General features: G+C 40.8%; 1 protein-coding gene across 10 annotated transcripts in view; it reads right to left on the bottom strand.

The window, feature by feature from the left end:
* The window catches only part of MCTP2 (multiple C2 and transmembrane domain containing 2), a 262,031-nt gene that overhangs the window by 158,955 nt on the left and 79,342 nt on the right, over positions 1 to 23,734 (bottom strand). For all 10 annotated transcript variants that reach the window (XM_032252795.1, XM_032252799.1, XM_032252797.1 and 7 more), the window contains 2 exons: positions 16,479 to 16,541; positions 15,197 to 15,305 (listed from right to left, as the gene is read on the bottom strand). In XM_032252795.1, the coding sequence (XP_032108686.1) occupies positions 15,197 to 15,305; positions 16,479 to 16,541 (172 nt within the window). The remainder of the gene's footprint in view (positions 1 to 15,196; positions 15,306 to 16,478; positions 16,542 to 23,734) is intronic.

Raw genomic sequence — 23,734 nt, 5'->3', positions numbered from 1 at the left:
ATATTTTAAGTTGTTTATGTAATAGTAAGAGTAATAACTATTGTACTTATACACATACATTTATAGTATTCTCTATATATACACATATTTAGGATCTTCTCTTTTTGCTGGGAAAAGAATCAAGCCTGAGCTTCTTTTTTATAGAATCTGTAAGTTCTGACTTTGACACCAGAAAAATAAATAAATAAATAAGTTGTTTCTGAGTTTTGAACAGGGGCTCCTGTTCCATAACACCCTAATGGATGTTACGGAAATTAATAGGACATTTTTCCCCAGTCATCTAAGAAAGAAGGAACTTTTCCTGTGCAGAGAAATAGGGAAAAATCGTGCAAAGGCACTGAGGTACAGTTATATAAGATAAGTAAGTCTGGAAACTCTAGTTAGTAGAAGGGTATTGTATATCAAAAATTTATTAAGAGAGGCTGGGGCTCTGTGGCTCATGCCTGTAATCTCGGCACTTTGAGAGGCTAAGGCAGGTGATCACGAGATCAGGAGATCAAGACCATCCTGGCCGACATTGTGAAACCACGTCTCTACTAAAAATACAAAACAAGTAGCTGGGCTTTGTGGCGCATGCCTGTAGTCCCAGCTACTCAGGAGGATGAGGTAGCAGAATTGCTTGAACATGGAAGGTAGAGGCTGCAGTAAGCCAAAATCGCGTCACTGCACTCCAGCCTGGTGACAGAGTGAGACTCCATCTCAAAAAAAAAATCTATTAAGAGTAGATTTAAGTGCTCTTACCAGGCACAAAAAAGTAACTATGTGATGATGGATATGTTAATTGGCTTCACTGTAGTAAGCATGTCACCATGTGATATGGTTTGAATGTGTGTCCCCATCCACACCTCATACTGAAATGTCATCTCTAACGACGGAGGTGGGGCCTGGTGGGAGGTCACTGGGTCATGGTGGTAGATTTCTCATGAATGCTTTGCATTCATCCTGGTACTGTCTTCATTACAGTGGGTGAATTCTCATGAGAAATGGTAGTTTAAAAGTATGTGGCAGCTCCCTCCTCTCTCTCTCTCTTGCTCTGCTCTGGCCATGTGATATGCCTGCTACTCCTTCACCTTCCACCATGATTGAAAGCTGCTTAGAAGCCAGCATCCTGCTCCTGTACAGACTATGGAACCATGAGCCAATTAAGGTTCTTATCTTTATAAATTATCCAGTCTCAGGTATTTCTTTATGGCAATGCAGGAACAGACTTCTAATACACTATGTATATCAAAACAACATGCTATGCCTTAAATATATGTAATGAAGTTTTTTGTTTTTTTGTTTTGAGACAAAGTCTCGCTCTGTCGCCAGGCTGGAGTGCAGTGGTGCGATCTCAGTGGTTCACTGCAATCTCCACCTTCTGGGTTCAAGTGATTCTCCTGCCTCAGCCTCCTGAGTAGCTGGGATTACAGGAGCCTGCAACAATGCCCGGCTAATTTTGTATTTTTAGTAGAGACAGAGTTTCCTTCATGTTGGTCAGGCTGGTCTCGAACTCCCAACCTCACATGATCTGACAGCCTTGGCCTCCTAAAGTGCTGGAATTACAGGCATGAGCCATTGTGCCCACCCTGCCTTGTTTTGTTTATTTTTTTTGAGACTGAGTCTCACTCTGTCACCAGGCTGGAGTGCAGTGGCACAGTCTGCCTCCCAGGTTCAAGCAAGTCTCGTGCCTCAGTCTCTCGAGTAGCTGGGACTCCAGCCGTGCGCCACCATGTCCAGCTAACTTTTGTATTTTTAGAAGAGACGGGTTTCACCATGTTGGCCAGGCTGGTCTCAAACTCCTGACCTCGTGACCCACCCGCCTCAGCCTTCCAAAGTGCTGGGAATACAGGCATGAGCCACCGTGCCTGTAGGAAACTTTTTTTTTTTAAAGGATGAGGAAGATGAGAAAGTTCAGAGCTGAGCCTTGAACCTAGATTGTTTTCACTCTAAAGGCTTCAGGACTACAGTAATTTTACAAAATAGCCCCCAAATTATGTGATACTTAATAAAAAACAGGGTATCTGTCTCCATTCCTCTTGAATTGGGTGACTGCTTCAACTTTTGTGGTGTGATGTTCCTTCCAAGGCTGCATCATAAAAGGTGATGCAGTTTCTGCCTTGTGCTGTGACCCTTGTGCCTGGAGCCCTGACCTTCCACATAAAAAGCTTGATGACTCTGAAGCTGCCATATAACAAGGAAGACATGCTGCATGGAGAGGCCTCACGTGGAACCATCCTCATCTTCCAGATGCCTGATTCCACATACGCAGCATGGGAATCAACAGACCTTGAAGCCTACAAAACTAGGTCTCCAATAGTCAAGTCCCCCCTACCTTCAGGTCTTCCCAGGTGAAGCCCCAGAGAGTGTGCAGCAAAAACAAGCCATCTCCATTGGGCTTTGTCCAAATTTACACTCCCAAAATTCATGAACATGTGGTTGTTGCTGAGATTTGAGGTAATTTGTTACATAGAGTCTTAAGAATAACATCCTTCACTGTGACATGCCACATTCCCTGCCTCAAACTCAGCAAGGCGTGATGGCGTGATAGGACTAAATGTAGCTGAAATCAAAGCTCAGCCACAAGTAAATCATGGGTGTGTGGGAATACACAGATACGCATCAACATGCTCACAGGCAGAATATCTCTTAACAACTTTACAGACAGTGAAACAAATACATCAAAAGAATGACTTGAAATACAGCATGTCTCATTTTGGTATAGAAATAAACACTTGATAAAAAATACCCCCTCTAAAGAAGTCCTAATCAAGCAAATAGAAGACATGCTATGTTTAATTCAAGCCAATGATCTCTGGTTGGGTGTAAGGCAATTTTCTTACATGCAGCAGGAATAGAAAACACCCCAATTTTGCATAGGAATTGAGATGGGATTCCACAGAAACAGATAAACTGACTCTATAAAGCAGCAGAGCATCAAGACATTCTGATCAATCCACAGCTATGCACAGAGTCCCAAACAAAACCATACAACAAGAATCTGAAAGGGCTCCGTTGTGGGAATATATGTAAGACTGTTGGGAAAAACACGACCAATGATAATCTGTATCAAGTGGCAAAGGAATAAACAGAAACCAATTTTAAAACTCAGCTCCAATCACTTACTGCAGCACATCCATGAGTTACCAAAACTCAACAAGTGAAGGAAAACCACTCCTGGGTTACAGAATGGGTGTCTGCATCTTTGAAAGGTTCACATTTGCTCTTGAATGACAGTTTCTGATACACTGGCCCAGATGTGGCCAATGATCTCATGCCATCTGCTGTTCAGAGGAGGTACTCCAATGAGAAGCAAATCCCAAATGTAAAACAAAATGAACTGAATTTTCAAAACAATAAATCTCTGGTGTGGAGCTGATGCTGAACAAGAGAACAACATCAACAGGAATCAAAGAGAATTTGTTGAAGCAGACCCCGGTACGCTTTTTGTAATTTAATGTATACTGAAAAAGTGAAAAATAAATATCTAGTCCTAGTTAGTTAGATAGCCATTTGGTCGAATAAAACTGAGATCCTACTCTGGGCCAGAAACTAAGTAAACTTGAGACAGATCAAAGAGATAAACGAAAAATGTAAAACCAGATAGAAAAGAGAATAAATGTAGGTAAAGGTGCATATCTCTCAAGAAATTTTCTAGATAAAAAAATGAAGACACTTTGCAGAATAGAACTGTAAGACTAAAAGTATTTTTGCAACAAAAACTTGTAAAATTTAAAGGCAAGTGACAAATTAGAAAAATGCATGTGAACATGTCCAGGAGACAGAATGAACAACAGTAATGCATGGAACAGACTCTGCAGAGAAGCAAGTATCTCATTAACCAAACATATTTAAAGGTCCAAATTCATTAACACAATTTCAAGAAAAAAACAATACAACACTTGCCTTCAATCAAATTAACAAAGATATGACCAGGTGCAGTGGTTCACACCCATAATCCCAGCACTTTGGGAGGCTGAGTCTGGGGGGAATCACCTGAGGTCAGGAGTTCAAGACCAGCCTGGCCAACATGGCAAAATCCCATCTCTACCAAAAACACAAAAATTATCTGAATGTAGCGGCACATGCCTGTAATCCCAGCTACTCAGGAGGCTGGGGCAAGAGAATCGCTTGAACCCAGGAGGGAAAGGTTGCAGTGAGCTGAGATCATGCCACTGCACTCTAGCCTGGGTGACAGAGCAAGACTTCACCAAAAAAAAAAAAAAAAAAAAAATTAACAGTGATATTCTACATACGATGTAGGTGAGAAACAAAAAGTGGCCCATTTTCACATACAGGTCAACAAAATAGGTCCTTCTCAAGAGTATAAATTGGCAATTTTGTAATGAGAATCTTGAAATGCTCAGGTCATGTAACAGAAAAAATTCAATCCACCCTAATAAATAACTTGCAAATAGATGAAAAAGTTGTACACACACATTTAGGCATAAGAACGTTTGTTGCGGCACTATTCCTAATATTAAAAATTTTGAAAAACTTAATTAGGAATGTTGATTGAAAAAAGTATGGTGCCCTGCCAAGCTTCTAATTTCTTCTCCAAAATAAAGTTTTTTGTTTCTTTTTTCGAGATGGAGTCTCGCTCTGTTGCCCAAGCTGGAGTGCAGTGATGTGATCTTGGCTCACTGCAGCCTCCGTCCCCCTGGTTCAAGCAATTCTCCTGCCTCAGCCTCCAGAGTAGCTGGGATTACAGGCGTGCGCCAACATGCCCAGCTAATTTTTGTATTTTTGGTAGAGACAGGGTTTTCCCATGTTAGCCAGGCTGGTCTCAAACTCCTGACCTCAGGTAATTCACCTGCCTTGGCCTCCCAAAATGCTGGGATTACAGGTGTGAGCCACCATGCCCAGCCCAAAATAAACTTTTTATAATACAGAGAAAAATGTGTAGAAAGAAAACAGCAGGCGATCAAATAATTTAAAAGCCAGATTCTCTTTCACTTAAGAAAGAAAAATAGATTTTAAAAATCTGGGTGATGCAGTGGAGTAGGTTCTAAATTTCAGGAAGGCCTAGTGGTGTGCCTTCATTGGCGCCAGTTTCACTCATGTCGGTCACTATAATATTTGCAGGGGCATTTTCTAGGTGAAATTTATGATGGGGAAAATAAAACCTCAATCCACAACAGAGTCCTTATTCAAATAATGTGGCCTTTAAAAGAGTCTCTCATTTCTCCTGTTTCACAGAAAATAAGAACTAATCTCAAAAAACACGTTTCACAACTCTCACACCACCCCCGTTGGAGGTGGCAGCAGGGGGAGCAACATCCATCTCAAAAAAAGTAAAAGAACAAAAAGATACACAAAAGGTGCCGAAACTGATGAGGACACTGGGAAGACAGACCCACAATAAAAAGGATGAGAAAGTCACAAAGCCATTCCTGTGCCCACAGGCGAAATGCAAAAACAAAACCCAAAGTAGAATAATTATACCAAGAATAACTATAACAATTCACACAGCAATAATCATAGCTAATGTTTGTTTATATTACTGTTTCAGCTCCACCCAACCTACGCCCTGCCCCGCCTGCACCCCACCACCACCTCCATCACCAAGTCTCCACAAGCACACACACCAGTCTTACTGCAAGCCTAGCAGGCTCGCTGCAAGACCGTGTCTGAGCTAGCATCCAAACTCCTGTGGTCCATGGCCAAAGCCTATGCACACATGACTCTCACCCACCATCCAGCACTCTTCAACACTTCACATCATGGCACCAAGGAAAATGATGTGAGTAGGGTAGAGCAGGGTTTACGGAAGAGACTGCTGGGGGGCTGACCCCAAGCCTAACAGAGGTGCCCCGAGGGCTGCCAGAATGAATACTTCAGTACATCCCATTCAGAACACACTTGTTGGGAAGCTGTATGCCTGCTCAGTGTACAATACAAACTTCTAGCAACATCATAAAATTAGCCTTCTAAATAGCAAAAGAAAACCAGGATTTAAATCAGTCATTTTAACTTTTTGGTATCAACTTAGTAAGTTATTAAACACTCATTATGTAGCATCAATTTCGCAGTATCGAGAGATCTTTAAGTTTTTTCTCTAAACTACTCCTTTTACATATGAACATGACTTATCTTAACACGTTTTTCCATTATCTGGAAATAAAGCTACCACTGCTCTAAAAACAAATGTTAGATATCTACCTGTGCTGAAAATTTTGAAAGAGACCAGCTTTCTGCATGAGTAGTCATGAATTTTCATCCACTAAAACTCACATCAAAAAGGAAGACCATCCAACCTCAGCTTACAGCTGAAGTGATTTTCATGGCCCTAGAAATGTGACTGAACTTCAACCGACTTTTCTTTTCCTTTTGCAACACTGCAAAGTGGCCACAAGAGGGCACAAGCAACACAGTATTCCCGCAGCCCACAGCAGTAAACTACTACAACTGCCTAACATTACAGAAAAACAGGTTTTTCATGCAAGGACTACTGTTTTCCACGTATTAGTGCTGTAGGAGGCAGCAGGGTATGGGCTGAGCATTTTGCACAGGACAAGAGACCTGGCCATATCACAAGGCTGAAGTTCAAGCCAGGCCTGGAGCACAGCACCAGCTCTAAGACACCAGAACACCTTCTCCGCCACATTCCTTCCCAGGGGTAATTGAGCCAGGTTCCAATTTCCTCCATGTATCAACCAAATCATGAAGCAGTTGGAATTAAAAGCGATTGCTCACATCATATTTATTCTGCTTTACCAGTCTCGACATTTAAGACTGTCAAGAGCTACTCAGATCAAGAACTTAAAACAAGTCTAAGTCCTATTTGGTTGAAAACAATGTATCCTATATAACATCCAGGAAAATAATAGAAAAGAAATGAATATAAAAAAGTAAAAGGAAAATGTTAGGATGAGGAAAAGGATAGCAGAAGGAGCAAATAAAGATGAGACAAATGGAAGAGGAGACAGGGAGGGTCAGATGAGGGCAACAGTCAGGCAATGGCTGAGACAGCAGAGATGTAGGCAGATGGTGGTGATTCGTTTTTCTGCATATATTGTTAACAAAGGTGCGCTCAACACAATGCCTGGGCCGATGACAGCATCTGAGTAGGACTCCTTCTTTGAAAGACCCCTGCAGCAGCCAAAGGCATCCAACAATAAATAATAACAGTAATATAACAGGGCTGCTTAGTTTACTTCTGAGCTCCCCAACACCAGACCTAGTCTTGTCAAGGCTGAAGGACCACATGCTAAAGATTCAAAGAAAATTCCTGAAGAACTGGAAAATGACCTGCAAGGAACAATATTCTAAATGTGGCCACCCTTCCAGAGCTACCTAATTCAAACTTCCAGCCTCCTGTGATACTCTTCTGTGTCCATGATTATTCATGGGTGCATAAGCATGCTTAAGACAGGGAGTTCATTTTTAATTCCCCATAGGTTTTTCCATTGTTTGTTTAAGTATGCACACATACGTACACACAAAGGCAGACAACTAAAGGGCCTGGGGTGTCCTGGTGGCAACTATTCAACATCATCCCTTTCCCGACACCATTACTAAACCTGCCAACTGTTCTGAAGCCAGACTTCCTCATGATTGATTCTCTGGAAAGAACAATTAACAATTGTGTAGTTTAGCAATCTTCACTAAAACTCCCAGAAAAATCTCAAAATCCCTCCTTGATAGCCTACTTAACAAAGCAGCTCTGTTTGAACCAGGGAAGGGAGTCATTTAGATAAAACACTCACAGCTCTTTATGCCAGTGAAGCCTATTTTCTGGCCTCTGGCTAATGGCATCACAGCAGAGACAGGACACTCTGGTATCTGGGAGGCCTCTTCTGCACGTATTTCCTCGTGAGCAAAGTCACCGAAACCATGCTCAATCACAAACCCTCTAAGCACTTTTTAATACCCTTTCTTGGCATTTGTGAGCTGTCTTTTCCTGAGATACCATATTCTTCCACTCCACTGCTCAGTCAAATATCAAGAAAATGACTTTCTATTACTCAATATCTCCGATTGTCCTGCATTATTTCATGTCATATTTTCAAGACGCTTTTGCTGAAAGCATGAGACTGGACTCTTGGTGACTGCCTAATTAGATTATACATTCTTTGTTGTAGATAATGATTTTGGAGCAGTTTTTAAAAGCAAAAATCCAAAAATCAGACCATGATATTCTAGGCAGAGGTCAACAAACTTTGGTCCGTCAGTTAAATTCTGACCACTGCCTGTTTTTATAAATACAGTTTTATCGGAACACAGGTGTGTTTATTTCTTTATTGCCTATGGCGGCTTTTTCACTATGTCAGGAATTAATTTTCACTTATAGCCCATAAAGCCATAAAAAGTTTACTAATCCATGTTCTAGACAGAAAGTTACATGGTAATGGTTACGTAACAATCCAAAGAAAATGCTGAACTCCTTCCTTAGCAGAGAGTGATTCATCAAAAATAGTTTTTCCCCTAAAAAGCTTTCGAAAACAGAGACTGTGCAATTGGAATTAAAGATGCTGCAGCTGCTGTTCCTCCATGGTCAGGGTTGCAACACATTTGAGTAACACTTTGAAGGAGCCTCCAAATTATGCTTTGAAGGAGCATAAAACCAAATATGTGATTAATTTGATCTGTATATTTTTTACTTAAAATGAAATTCATGATTCCATAGTAGGAAAATAAAATACTGTTGACTCTTGCAGTTAGAACAACTGCAAGGATGCACTTATACAGAATTTTCTGCCTTTTCAGCAACTCCTGAGACAGCCAGACCAAACCCTGCTCTTTCACCTCGTCCTCAGCCAATCAGATACGAAGACGATAAGGGTGAAGACTTTTATGATGATCCACTTTCACTTACTGAAGAGTAAATCTATTTTTCTCTTTTTTATGATTTTCTTAACACTTTTTCTCTAGCTTCACTTATTATGAGAATACAATCTATAATAGAAATGCGAAAAAAAAAGAAAAAAAAATTAAAAAAATAAAAGAAATGCAAAATATGTGCCAATAGGCTGTTTATCTTATCAGTAAGGCTCTGGTCAACAGTAGTCCATGAGTAGTTACGTTTTAGGGAATTCAAAAGTTATATGTGGATTTCTGACTGCATGAGAGGTCAGCACCTCTAACCTCCTGTATTGTTTATGGATTAGCTGTATTTTAAAAACCCTATGCTGAAGACAGATCATCAAGAGGGCACAGAGAAATTGGCAAACTGACACAAGGACCAAGCATCCAAGTTCAGTGATGGGGCAGGTGGCACGGAACACAGCAATGAGTTCTGCTCCAGGAGCCAAGAACATGGGCAGCTTGCATTATTATTTATTATTCACTATAACAACATATCTTTTCATCTACTTCCTATTTTCTACATGTAGGGGCATTATGTCACATATACTTCTCTATTAATTCATAATAATACATATTTATGGGGTACATGTAATATTTTGATACATGTATACAATGTGTAATGATCAAATGAGGGTAACTGAAATATACATCATCTCAAACACATCACTTCTTCACGTTGGGAATATTCCAAATTTTCTCTTCCATTTTGAAATACACAATAAATTATTATTAACTATGGTCAAACTTCTGAGCGATCTCGGCTCACTGCAACCTCCACCTCCTGGGTTCAAGTGATTCTCCTGCCTCAGCCTCCCAAGTAGCTAGGATTAGAGGCACCCGCCACCCCACCCAGCTAATTTTTGTATTTTTAGTAAAGACTGGATTTCATCATCTTGGCCAGGCTGGTCTTGAACTCCTGACCTTGTGATCCACCCTCCTCAGCCTCCCAAAGTGCTGGGATCACAGGTGTGAACCACCCAACCAGTCAGAACTTATTCTTTCTAACTATATTTTTGTACCCCTTAACCACCCCTTCTTCATCTCCCCCATTCCCACGTTCCAAGTCTCTGATAGCTACGATTCTCCTTTCTACCTCCATGACATCAACGTTCTAGCTCACACATGAGTGAGAACATGGGGTGGTTTTTTGTGCCTGACTCATTTTACTTAACATTTTGTCCCCCGGGCTCATCCAAATTGTTTTACTCTTTTTAGTCCTTACGGTCACATTATGAGGCAAGTTATGTCCCACCCATTTTAGAGAGGTTATGTAAGTTGTACAAGGAAGTCACAAAGCCAAGTAGTAGACCAACTCCAAATCCTCTTCTTGTCCCACTGAGCCACCCAGTCTGCTCTGAATCTTGCCTCCCAATGTGACCTTCAGCAAGTCATTTAATTTTTGTGCTTCAGTTTCCTGAATTAAAGCTTCCATTAAATCTACAGCTCAACCAGGTGATCTGTATGAAAATCATCTTTATCTCTGAAATCATATAAATCCTTTTTGCTGACTTTAATCACCAGTATAATGCTCATGTCTTTGGGGAAACCCAAGATATGCTCCTTCAATAAGGGAGTAAATCCTGTTCATTCTGCAAAGATACTTTCCCTTTTATAACAGGCCTCAATGCTCCTTAAGTCCAGCACTGAAGTTGGATTTCCTCAATAAGGAAATAAATGTTTTAAAAATATTCTGTGTATAAACCATCAGCATAGCACAGGAAGGTATACAAAAATTAAAAAACTATTCTTCTACCTAATAGAGCACTCCTATTGTAATAGGGCAGATCAGTCATTTACCCAATTAAGGATAAAGGTGTATGTTTTATAAAGGTATAATCTGTGTATGATTGAGGTGAGAGACAGCTTAGGTCTGTGAAAAACATAAAAGATTGCATAGGATAAGCGCCATCTGAGTCTAGACCGAAGGATACTTCCTATTGCAACAATAAGCTATTGGTTTAGTATCTACAGAATTGAAGAACATGTTATACAGACTAAATATTGTAAACGCATAGATAAGCCAAAAACATTTCATAGTTAGTACTTTAGCATATCACACAGTTTCTGTACCTAATTATTTTAATTGGGTTAATGCTAAATTAAATTATATTCCAAGAATACAAATTAAGTAAAGCTGAGACCAATGACAGAAAGCACACAGGTAATGAGAAGAAGCCCCAGGAAAATGCAGTGTCCTGGCTAACATAATCAAAAGTTGAAACTCTACCTCTAAGGAAAAGCATGTGTTTCTTCTCATGTGCGGACACCCACCTGTGACAGGGGCTGCCTAGAGCAAAAGTTCTCAAAGTGTTGTTCCTGGGTCAGCAGCATCAGCATCAGCATCACCTGGGAACTTGTTAGAGATGCAAATTCTCAGGCCCCACCCCAGACCCACTGAATCAGAGAGTCTGTGTGCGGGGCTCAATGATGTGCATTTTTATTAGTTCCCAAGAGTCTTCTGAGGCTCATTCGATTTTGAGAACTATTGGTGCAAAGGATTGTGTTAGATAATGATTCTGAGTCTGGGTTGGGTTTTGTAGAAAAGAATTCTGTATTGAGAAGGGATGTTGTTCCTAGGAGTGAGATATTGTTCCAGAAGGCAGGAGTGAGAGCACACGGACTAGTAATGAGGACCCCTTCTTGAACCCACAGTAGACACTCAAATGCTGTCTTGCCTTGAGCAGGCTCAAGATCATACCTTGATCACTAACTTAATACCTGTGATAATCAAACAGAAATTAACATAGTCATAGCATAGGAAGGCATACTCAACATCCCCAAGGTATGAAAGATGAAATTGTTGGCTGGGTGTGGTGGCTCACGCCTGTAATCCCAGCACTTTGGGAGGCTGAGGCAGGAGGATCACAAGGTCAGGAGTTTGAGACCAACCTGACCAATATGGTGAAACGCCGTCTCTACTAAAAATGCAAAAATTAGTTGGGTGTGGTGATGGGCGCCTGTAATCCCAGCTACTCAGGAGGCAGCTGAGGCAGAAGAATCACTTGAACCCAGGAGGCAGAGGTTGCAGTGAGCCAAGATCGCGCCATTGCACTCCAGCCTGGGTGACAGTGTATGACTCTGTCTCAAAAAAAAAAAAAGAAAAATGAACTTGTTGAAAGAGTGGGCTATTTTCTTAATAGATAATGATAAATTGTTCCCCAAAATAAAAGAAAAAAAATAAGAACAATTACTATTGGTTTCAAAAGAAATAGGGGCTGAACCAGTGCAGTGTATGACCTAGACTCCTTATTAGGTATTTATACTCGGATTATGTTAGGTTTGCCCAAAATAAAAGCCAAATTCTCAAATGATGTTTTAACTGTGATGAAACTCTGCAGAGAGAATGGACAATGGCTGGGGCTGGAGCACAGACTTTGGTCCTGAAACAAGATGTGGAACAAGAGCACATATGTCCTATTGTATCATTTTCTGATGTGTGCAATGGCTTCATCATCTCATGGGTGTACTGACCATCTACTAGGAATCTGCTGTAACTGCGTCAGTTTGATAGAGAAGTATAGTAATGCTTGACACAGTGAGGGAGAAAGAACTAGAAAAGATGGAGAAAACTAGAAAAGGAGTAGCTGGCCAACAGAAGAGGTCCATGGCCTGTGTATGTCCCTAAACTTAAAAACTATTGGCCGGATGCAGTGGCTCATGCCTGTAATCCCAGCACTTTGGGAGGCCGAGGGGGGCGGATCACGAGGTCAGGAGTTTGAGAGGAAATTCCATAAATTTAAAACAGGACATGTGGCTTCAAAACATTTTCTTCCTGGTAATGTTAAACACACACTTTCTTCTACTCACCAGAGAAACTGTCACAAAATGAACTTGACAATCATTTTTGACAGAAGTACCCCCCACTGGACACTGTGCCAGTTCAGGGCTAGAGTCAGCATATTTGTGGGAGGCAACCCTACATTGTTTTATGATTACATCTTTTAGATGTTATTTCAGGCATAAAATGCTATCTGCCCCAAACCATTAAAAAGAACATAAGAGATGGCAGCTGTAAAAATAGATGCATTTATAACAATAATAGAAATGAGAAGGGTCACAGTTGATAGATAAAAAATTATGATTTTTATTAAAAAAAAACTAACCAACAAGTGGGCAATAGTTATTTCATTATTTTAAAATGCTACATCTCAGAAAACATGAGAGAGAGAGAGAGAGAGAGAGAGAGAGAGAGGAGAAATTTTTATTAGGAAGAAAAAGGACATACTTCATACGGGTCTAAAAGATGAAAACCAGGTGAGATCAGTTCACAGAAGAATCCATATCCGGAGACATAAGCAGTAGAGGGTCATGGCAAAGGTGTTTCTGGGCAGTGGTGCAGTGGGAGGGTTGGAGGGTGGAAGGGTGTGTGACAGGTGAGCCAGGAATACTCCAGGCTTGGAGGCAGCAGAGATAAGATGGCCAATGCAACTCAGCGTGACTGGTGGGTTCAGCACAAAGAGAGAGCTGGATGGGCCAGCACTGTCCTATGCCTTGAGGCTGAGCAATGCCCAGCAAAGGCACCTGAAGATAAGGAGAAGCAGATAGCACTGGCGTAGGCAGAGAGAAAGGCTTTAAGTAGCAGGTGATAACCAGAAGGAATGGGAAGAAGCCAGCCTGAACTACCAGCTCACCCTGTCCTGCAGCATGCCCCAGCTCTCCGTATCATCACCCAGAGCAGGACACAGTAAGCAAAAATAACATCCATAGAGGAGGGAACAGAAAACACAAATAAAATGATAAGCAAATTGCTCCTGAGAATCAAATATGCAAACAAAAATAATGTCCCAAATGAGAGGCAGTCAATTCATTAAACTGATATCCAAGAAACAGGGCACCAGACAAGATATTTTAAATGAATACTTAATATTCTCAAAAAGAGATGAAACCATCAATCAAAATAGGTCATAAAAATAAAAACACAACAATTAGCAAACAAAATAGTACAATTTTGTTTGTAAACAACTGACAAGAAAATAAGCTGAAGATCAAGCTGAAGAATTCTGAGAGGAAAAAGTTAAGGGAAAAATGAAAAAGAAAAACCTAAGAGACACAGAAGACAGATCAAAGGGTCAACAGACACCTTTATTGAAAAGATGTTCCAAAACAGAAGACAGAGGAAGCAACCAGAGAAACTGTCCAGAAACCAAAGCAAGAAAAAGAACTCTTTAGAATAAAAGGATCTCAGCTATTAAACCAAATAAATAAAGATCATAAAGGAAAAAAAAAAAAAAAGATGTATTTGCCGACAATGAAATGTAAACCTACCGAAGGTCAAAAGTGGCCATAAAATTAAGGATAAGCAACAGACTGGGAGAAAAATATTTGCAGTATATAACAAATATCAATGCTGAAAATTATAAAGAATTATAAAAACTTAGAAGGAAAAACTCAATTGAAAAGTGGACACTGTATACGTGAATGCCTACCATCCTTCTGATAAGGCAGGTTGACTGTACTATCCTTGTTTTACATGAGCAGTTTCATGAACAACCCAAGGCATCAAGTGGTCAAGCAACATTTCTTACATCAAACAGCAATGAATGGAGAAGCCAATATCTGAGCCTAGGCAGTCTGGCTCCACTGTCTGCCCTTAAACACATGCCATTTTAATATAAGGTTTAGCTTTATCTGTGCACAGAAGCATATGCAATATGCTCATGATAGCATCATTTATGGTGCAGAAACAGAAGGAAAACAACAGCTACCATCAGTAGAGAAATAAAGTATTATACTATGGAATACAATGTTATATTTTTTTAAAAAGGCAAGATATGTACATGAAAAGCATGGTCAATTTTGAAGACCTGTAAAGTTTTTTTTAAAAAAAGAAAAAGAAAGAAAGAAAAAAAGCTCATTGCAAAAGATAGATATTACAGAACCATCTTAATTTAAAAATATACAGGCATATATTTATGGCTAGGTACAGAGACTTGAAAAAGGTAAATAAAATAATCACAGACAGACACTAGCTATTAGAGGGAGTCCAGTGCGATTTCAAAGCAAAGGGGAGGTGGTTTCAAAGGCATTTCTGTCAATGTGTATGTCAGATGACCTTATACTAAAAATGGGCTCACATTTTTCTCATGAATAATTTAAAGTAGGATTGAGGAAACATTTTCTTGAACAGTTGCTATATGCCAGGCATAAAGCTATCAGAGTTACCTCATTTCATTCTAAAACAATTTTATGTGATTATTAGTATTATTAACTCAGTAATAAAGAAGAGTAGTAAGATTCAGTGTGTTTAAGTAATTCACTGCAAATGTCTTATACCTGGAGAGACTTAGATTTGAGCTACTGTCTATCCTAAACCATGCCATGATGTCAAAGTTTGACTAAAAATATTCATACAAGGACAGAGAGAAAGACGTTTCCAGGCAATACCCGGTATAACAGCCCCAGGCCTTACCACAGCGATCTCGGATAACCAGATTCCGGCCTTCCTTCAGGTGTATGGTGAGAAGGTATGCGAAAGGGCTGGGGAGGTTATTCAAGCCATCGCTGGCTTCCCTGGGCATCTGCACAGATGGAGAAGGCAGTTAAGACACTGTGTCTTAGGCCCAGGCAAGAGAATTTCAGAAATACATCTTAATTTTGGAGGGAGAAAAGAAAGTCCACTATGATGATCAACTGTTATCCCACTCCTCCTCACTGGGACCAGCTGGTGACCCTGCTCTATTAACAAGTCCCTTACATTTCTCCACAGTGGGATTTTATGAGAATTCAGAAGCAAATATGACATTTTTGCAAGGTTAACCTTCTAAGAGTAAGATAAGCAGGATGCCAACCTCCAAAATACCCTCATTAATTTACAGCAGGATCCCTTGTTATAAAACTCAGGGGAGAGACCCAGAGAGGTAAGAGGAGGAAGAAGTGCAGCCGCGGGGCCGGCTCCCAAGAACACGTGTCCCACTTCCAAGTTTAGATGTAACATGGCCCGTCGTGGTCTCCACCCTTGCCACCAACCCCCATCACCTCCATAGACCTCCCCCATGTATAGTAAAATTTCAGTTCTGGGCACTCAGCTGATCCTTCTCAAGTCCACGTGTCCATCTGACACATGCTCCTTGCCTGGGTCCCCAAAGGACACTGTCTCCATCCAGCATTCTCCCAGCTTTTCCACCCTTCTCTTTCATTCTCTGGCACCCACTCTTCATGTCTCTTACACTAATCCTCACAGTCTCACTTCCCCGCAACTCAGTCACTTCCTCCTCCAGAAAAGCATTAACTCCTGCAGACCATACTGGCGAATTCAAGTCTATTTTTGAATATTTACTACATGAGCCCAATTAAAGTTTTGTGCCATTTCAAACTTTTGACTGTCCTTATAGGGAAAGGACGGATAAAATCATTTATCATTCACTTACTGGACATTCAATTAATCGATCTTGTGGCTACCCTTGACAGCCTTCTTTTCAAAGTTTCAAAGCACTTCAAAATGGCTTTATCTCCCATACTATCTCACTCAATTTCATAGCTGCTCTGTATTTTTAGAAGAATCTATCCCAGTCTGACAAATCAATAGACACTGAATTAATCTCCTCCAGCCAAAATTTGCAAGGCCTGTTTTTGTAAGTGGATATATGGTTTGGCAATTTTAGCAATTAAAAGAGGCAGAGAAATACAAATCCAAACATTTGGTAAGAAATATCTACAACATTTAATGTTTCTTTTTAAGGAATGTTACTCACAGATTGTTCTTCAAAATGCTGAGATGTCATAGAAGCATTCAGGTCACTGCTTCCAAATAGCTTCTGCAAAGAAAAAGAAAAAATAAATCTGCTTTACAAAAGCAAATTAATACCAACTCAGGAAGATACCCTCTATCAGGTCTTGCCTTTGGAAATCTGATATTTGCATATGCAGTTTCAATGTGGGCTGCCTTCCTGTTTGTGTGGCAAGGAGATGTGATTTCAGTGGTGTCAATCCAGCTGTGTCCTCTGCCACCTAGGTCAATGGATAAGAGGAACTGCACACACCTGCTGGGCTACACAGCATCCTTGGTTCACCCACATGCTTAGCATGCAAATAGCTTTGTTCCCAGTTAAAGAAGTGGGGCAGCAGAGCCACCGTGCAGGATCCCTCCCAGGTGGGCCGGCCTAGCCCGAGTCCCCAATGTGAAACGGGCATCTCAGTATCCAGAGAAATGAGCATGTCATTCAGGAAGGAAATGTTTCAAAGTGTGATCTGAAAGACCTTCCTCAAGCCATGCCTTCATGGGGCAACTGTTCAATTGCCAAACCAAAACTGGGAAATGCAAACTATGAACAGAATGAGAGATGGGGTTTCACCACACTGGCCAGGCTGGTCTCAAACTCCTGACCTCAGGCAATACACCTGCCTCGGCCTCCCAAAGTGCTGGGATTACAGACATGAGCCACCACGGCCAGCCCCTGTTTCCCAATTTTAAAATGCCTCCCTTACCCAGGAAATGAGTCCACAGGACAATGAAGCCTGCATCATGCAGTACTTAGTATGGGGCACAGACTCCTCACTTGTGTTGGGTTTTATACGCACAAAGGAGATTTTATGTGTTTCTGGAACTTTAACACAGTTTCTGCGCTGAATGTGATGACAGCTGCCTGCATTGAGAGGCAGATTGGAGGGGACATGAGCAAAGGCCTGCCAGCAATTAGCCAGGACTGACTGCTTCAATGAAAAACATGGGAATTTCCCCTCCAAAGATGACTGGGTAACTTCAACTCTATGGGCCAATTTGTACATGAGAAGCAGCCCTGCAGAGACTGCCTAGGAAACCAAGAGCCACTGGGAGTACAGGCACTGAGGACATTAGTCTTTTCCATGCACAGTGACCACCAGGGAGGCGTGGACATGATTCAGAGTTCCAACCTGATGGAGGCTACCTTCCAAAACACACATTCGCTCTCTCCAGTGGAGCTTCAAGAACCAACAAAACTCCAGTTCCAGACCAGGAGGACAAACCTCCAGCACCCAAGAGAAATGGTGAGGAGCTGCAAACAAGAATGGTCTTTCTGGCCTCTACATGCAGTGACATCGAGAAAGGCTGCAACTGGGCAGAAATGAGCCCTGAGCACAAGAAGGCATGCAGCCTCTCGGGCCCTGAGCTGGGATGAACAGAGGCCCTAGGCTTCTTGAAGTCTGCAGTTCTTACCCTTCCCTCTTTCCCCATCAGTCCCAGGTTTAATATCCCTACACTATGAATACAATGTGCTCAATTCAGGTTAATTCATGCAGGATCAAGAGTGATTTCAGACACAAGCTTTTTCTCGGGCTCTCACGCTTTAGCCACTCTATGCCTCTGGCCCTGGAAGTACCACTCTGGCTAGGCAGGAGAACAGCCCTAACTCTCAACATGGCTTGATCGTGGACAAGAAAAGAGGCCACAAGTCCATTGCCAAACAACCTCTCCCTCGGTTCTTGGTATCTCCTGCATGTGTTATGTATAAAAGGACCCGCAGGTGAGCTGGACAGGACTCTCTGAAGACCACTTTATGATAATAATCATAACCTTATTCAATTTATTGACTTTCTCAATGCTAATGGATTTATTTGCATGTGTTTTATACCATACACTATCATTTCCTGGAAATGTAATCAATTTCTGCCTGATTTCCAATATCAATATAACCAGGTCTTCACATACAGAGCCAAGAGTAACCAGCGCTGATGCTCTGAAGCCTGAAAATCACATGCTATGGTCTCCAGTTTTATTAACTGAATCAATGCTCCATGTAATCAATCACATTTGAAGATAATTCCACAAAACGATTGGGATCCACTAAAGTGGATCATAACACTTTTGTTTAAAGCATTATGTCATTAGCCAAGGATAATGATGGTCTAGTATCTTCTACCTTCAAAGAAAGGAGTGGACAGAGGTGTGATTAAACCATATCACCTCTCAGACTGTACCATATATATTATCCCCAGTTGGCCTCACTGTACTGAATGATGATATTAATTAAATAACAAAATTAAACCACCTAACCACCACCATTTCCATGCTATCAAAAATGAAAAGGGAGCTTTTATTCAAATACGTGGTAAGTCTTCCACTTATAACAACAAAGAAATTCAATGTGAGGAATGACATTAATTCAACATTATGGCTGGTTTTACTCACAGAAAAGTCACAGAACTTAAAGTTATAGTTCCCACAGCCACCATAACTGTCACACATCATATATAAATACCAAGATAGGAAAGCGATTACCGTAAAGAATAGCAAAATGTTCCATATGCACAGAAGGGTCGAGTTACAGCCGCTGGGGGACGCATAACTTTGGATAATCCCCCCACACTCTTGCATAGTGCCTATAGTATTATTCATTGTGTAGAAGTTGCATTATTTTGACCTGCTTTGTAAACCTAGGAATTATATCAGCAACTTATTTTTTCATTAAAAAGAGCAGAATTAATATTTATTTCATCAGGAATCCCCCAGAAAACCACTATGATTATTTATTTATTTATTTAGTTTTTTGAGACAGATCCTTACTCTGTCACCCAGGCTAGAGTGGAATGGTACGATCTTGGCCCACTGCAACCTCCACCTCCCAAGTTAAAGAGATTCTCCTGCCTCAGCCTCCTAAGTAGCTGGGACTACAGGCTCCTACCACCACACTCAGCTAATTTTTGCATTTTTGGTTAACATGCAGTTTCACCATATTGGCCAGGCTGATCTCGAATTCCAGACCTTGTGATCCACCCACCTTGCCCTCCCAAAGTGCTGGAATTACAAGTGTGAGCCACTATGTCCAGCCTATTATTAGGTTTTTTAAAAATGTTCCCCAGGCCAGGCATGGTGACTCACACTATAATCCCTGCACTTTGGGAGGCCGAGGCAGGCAGATCACCTGAGGTTGGGAGTTGGAGACCAGCCTGACCAACATGGAGAAACCCCCCAACTCTACAAAAAATACAAAAGTTAGCCGGGCGTGATGGCATGCATCTGTAATCCCAGCTTCTTGGGAGGCTGAGGCAGGAGAATCACCTGAACCCAGGAGGTGTAGGTTGCAGTGAGTTAAGATTGTGCCACTGTACTCCACCCTGGGCAACAGAATGAGACTCTGTTTAAAAAAAAAAAAAAAAAAAAAAAAAAAGATTCCCAATAAATGTAACTGAGCACTCTGGGTTGCCTTTGTTTGTTTGTATTTTTTTGAGACAAGGTCTCCCCTGTCATCCAGGCTGGAGTGCACTGAAATGTTCATAGCTCACTGCAGCCTTGATCTCCTGGGACTTTAAGCCATCCTCCTGCCTCAGCCTCCTGGGTAGCTGAGACTACAGGTGTACACCACCACACTTGGCTAAGTTTTGCCTTCTTTTATAAATATTTTATTATATAAACTTTTAAAATAGATATATTTTATAGTATTATAAACATTATTTTGTTTATATTACAATGATATTTTATAATAAAATACTTTTATTTTATAAATTTTATTACAAACTTCATTTTTGTAGAGATGCATTCCCATAGTCACCATAATTGTCCACACCAGCCCAGGTGAGGCTTCATCCCCTGGCCTTAAGTGATCTTCCCAGCTTGGCCTCCCACAAAGCACTAGGATTACAGACATGAGCTACTGTGCTTGGCCTTTTTCAAAAAGAATTTACTTAAAAAAAATTAACACACTGTAAAATTGACATTATCCATGTGTACACTGCCATAGTTTTAAACACTTGTATATATTTATATAACTCCCACTACAATCAGAATATAGAACAGTTCTGGCTGGGCGCAGTGGCTCATGCCTATAATTCCAGCACTGTGGGAGGCCAAGCTGGGCAGATCATGAGGTCAGGACTTTAAGATCAGCCTGGACAAAATAGTGAAACCCCGTCTCTACTAAAAATACAAAAATTAGCCAGACATGGTGGTGGGTGCCTGTAATCCCAGCTACCTGGGAGGCTGAGTCAGAAGAACTGCTTGAACCCAGGAGGTAGAGGTTGCAGTGAGCTGAGATCACATCATTGCACTCCAGCCCAGGCAACAGTGTGAGACTTTGTCTCAAAAAAAAAAAAAAAAAAAAAAGGAATAGTTCTATCACCCAAAAAATGCCTCTGTGCCATCCCACTTTGACCCCATCTATGGTCAAATCTTCCAACTCTAGACCCATGGCAAGCAACTGTATATTCTCATCGTATAGTTTTATATTTTCTAGAATATCGTATCATTGGAATCATACACTATTTAAAGTTTGAGACTGGAATCATTCAGCCAACTTAATGCCTTTGAAATCCATAAATGTTGTTATTTGTGTCATTCTTTTTTATTGCTGCATAATATTCCATCCTGTGATGGACTATCTATTGATTGTTTACCTACTAAGCATCAATTTAACATTTCAAACAAATTTTTTACAACTATATACTCAGGAAGAGAGATAATTTTAAATATTATCAAAACTAATATAAAAACGAATATGACAAAACTGTCTAATTCCATACTAGCATTCAGAAATACAGCATTCACACTGTGGGATGAGCACTGTTATGAGGTTAGTCTTCCCTCACACAATTCTCACTACTGCCTTTCAGATAACTGTTTTTCATTTGTGTTTTTTAAGAAAAAGCGAGTTTGCATTGGTATTTCCATTTTGCCTTGCTAATCTGAAATTTATGGGAAGGTACTGCATACTTTGCATTCCCTTTTCCATCTATAAGAATTCAAATATATTAAAATTCAGCAGGATATGGGGAGATACTGGCATGGCAGATTAATTATTTTAAAAAGAAAATCTTTCTGGTCACCAAGGATTTTGCGATTGAGGGTAAGACACTGTTGTGAATAAACAACATTTTTCTTTTATATACACTAAATGTGATCTACTACAAATATCACCTCCCATGTGGCTGTCTGAGGGATCTCACTAGGAAGCACACACAGGAAGCCAGATTAAAAATCATGTAAGCAGTCACTGTCTATTCAAATTTCAGAGGAAGAAAATATAAACCCACATCCAGAAAAGCTAAATAAGAGTAAAAAGTTGGATGGACCAATCAATAGTATTCTCTTTAAAAACTGCCCCATTACAATTCCTCAAGGATCTAGAAAAAGAAATTCCATTTGACCCAGCAATCCCATTACTGGGTATATGCCCAAAGGATTATAAATCGTTCTATTATAAAGATACATGCACATGTATGTTCACTGCGGCACTGTTTACAATAGCAAAGACCTGGAACCAACCCAAATGCCCACTGATGATAGACCTGGACAAGGAAAATGTGGCACATATACACCATGGAATACTTGCAGCCATAACAAAGGATGAGTTCATGTCCTTTGTAGGGAATGGATGAATCTGAAAACCATCATTCTCAGCAAGCTGACACAAGAACAGAAAACCAAATACCACATATTCTCACTTAGGTGGGTGTTAAACAACGAGAACAGGTGGATACGGGGAGGGGAGCATCACACACTGGGGTCTGTTGGGGGCAGGGCTAGGGAAGGGACATGGGGGTGGTGCGGAGGTTGGGGAGAGAGAACATGGGGAGAAATGCCAGATACAGGTGACGGGGGGATGGAGGCAGCAAACCACCTTGTCATGTGTGTACCTATGTAATAATCCTGCATGATCTGCACATGTACCGCAGAACCTAACATACAATTTTTAAAAACCACCCCATTAAAGTATATAAATGTATACATACTGCATATTTAATCTGTAACCCATATCTTGTCTATTGAGAATATGTATATTTAAGAATATAGGAGTCAAACACAAATACCTAGAGGACAAAGTAAGTGACAAAATAAGCAAAAGGAATTAGCTGGCTCCACTAACCATGAGGCAGTAACTGGACACAGTGATAGAATGAAAAATGAGCTACCTGGCAATGAGAGGTCAAAACTGGAAGGTGTATTCCGAAGACATCAAGCCAACCAAACAGCCAGTCCGTTCTTATTCAATTTTTATACTACTTTTCAGGAGGTTATGGATCATACAGTCAAGGTGTATAAATTTAAATCTCATCGCCAAGACTGGTCTCTCAAAGTGATTACCCTGGAATATTGACTGCCAATTCTAATAGCAAAATATAAATCGTGTCTGTGTGTCCAGATAACTTGCTCAAGCATATGATGGTATAAAAAAGTTCGTTAAGTTACTGCCCATGAGACAAATCTAGCCCACTGCTTGCTTTTAAAAATAAAGTTTGATTGAAATACAGTGCTGTCCACTCATTCCTGTGTTGTCTATGGCTGATGTCACAGGGCCTCTCCTTGAGTCATTGAGAGAGAGACCTGTGGCCCACAAAACTCTAGCTCTTTATAAAAAAACTTTACCAACCCCTGTTGAAATGCTCTAAAACTGTGCATATTCATTAATATTTGTCCACTGACCTTCCATAAGTTTTTTGCACGTTTATTAGCAGGAGATACTTTAAAAAATGGTTGTTTATGGCCAGGTGTGGTGGCTCACACCTGTAATCCCAGCACTTTGGGAGGCTGAGTAGGGCAGATCACCTGAGGTCAGGAGTTCGAGACCAGCCTGACCAATACGGTGAAACCCCATCTCTACTAAGAATACAAAAACTAGCCAGCCATGGTGGCACTCACCTGTAATCCCAGCTACTGAGGAGGCAGAGGAAGGAGAATTGCTTGAACCAGGAAGGTGGAGGTTGCAGTCAGCCGAGATCGAGCCACTGCACTTCAGCTTGCACAACAAAAGCAAAAAATTCATCCCAAAAAAAAAAAAAAAATGGTTGCTTGTACATTGTTGAGCACTTTCCAATTTACAAATATATACTCATAGTAACTTCTGATAACAAGTCCACAGGCTGCCATTAGTTTTCCCAATTTGCAAACAGGAAAGCAGAGCCAGGAGGCTAAATGGCCATCACAGGAGAGCTGGAGAGTTAGGCCTTGGTGAGCACTCTGGGTTGGGCTTCCTCTGAGTAACCTGGGTATGCTGTCTTTTCACTGTACCACACCTGTGCCAAGAGAACCCCAAAATAG

This window comes from Sapajus apella, unplaced genomic scaffold (genome assembly GCF_009761245.1).
Source record: "Sapajus apella isolate SASKATOON/1434 unplaced genomic scaffold, GSC_monkey_1.0 scaffold80, whole genome shotgun sequence".
Classification (NCBI taxonomy): domain Eukaryota; kingdom Metazoa; phylum Chordata; class Mammalia; order Primates; family Cebidae; genus Sapajus; species Sapajus apella.
This window is presented reverse-complemented; position numbering and strand designations above follow the sequence as displayed.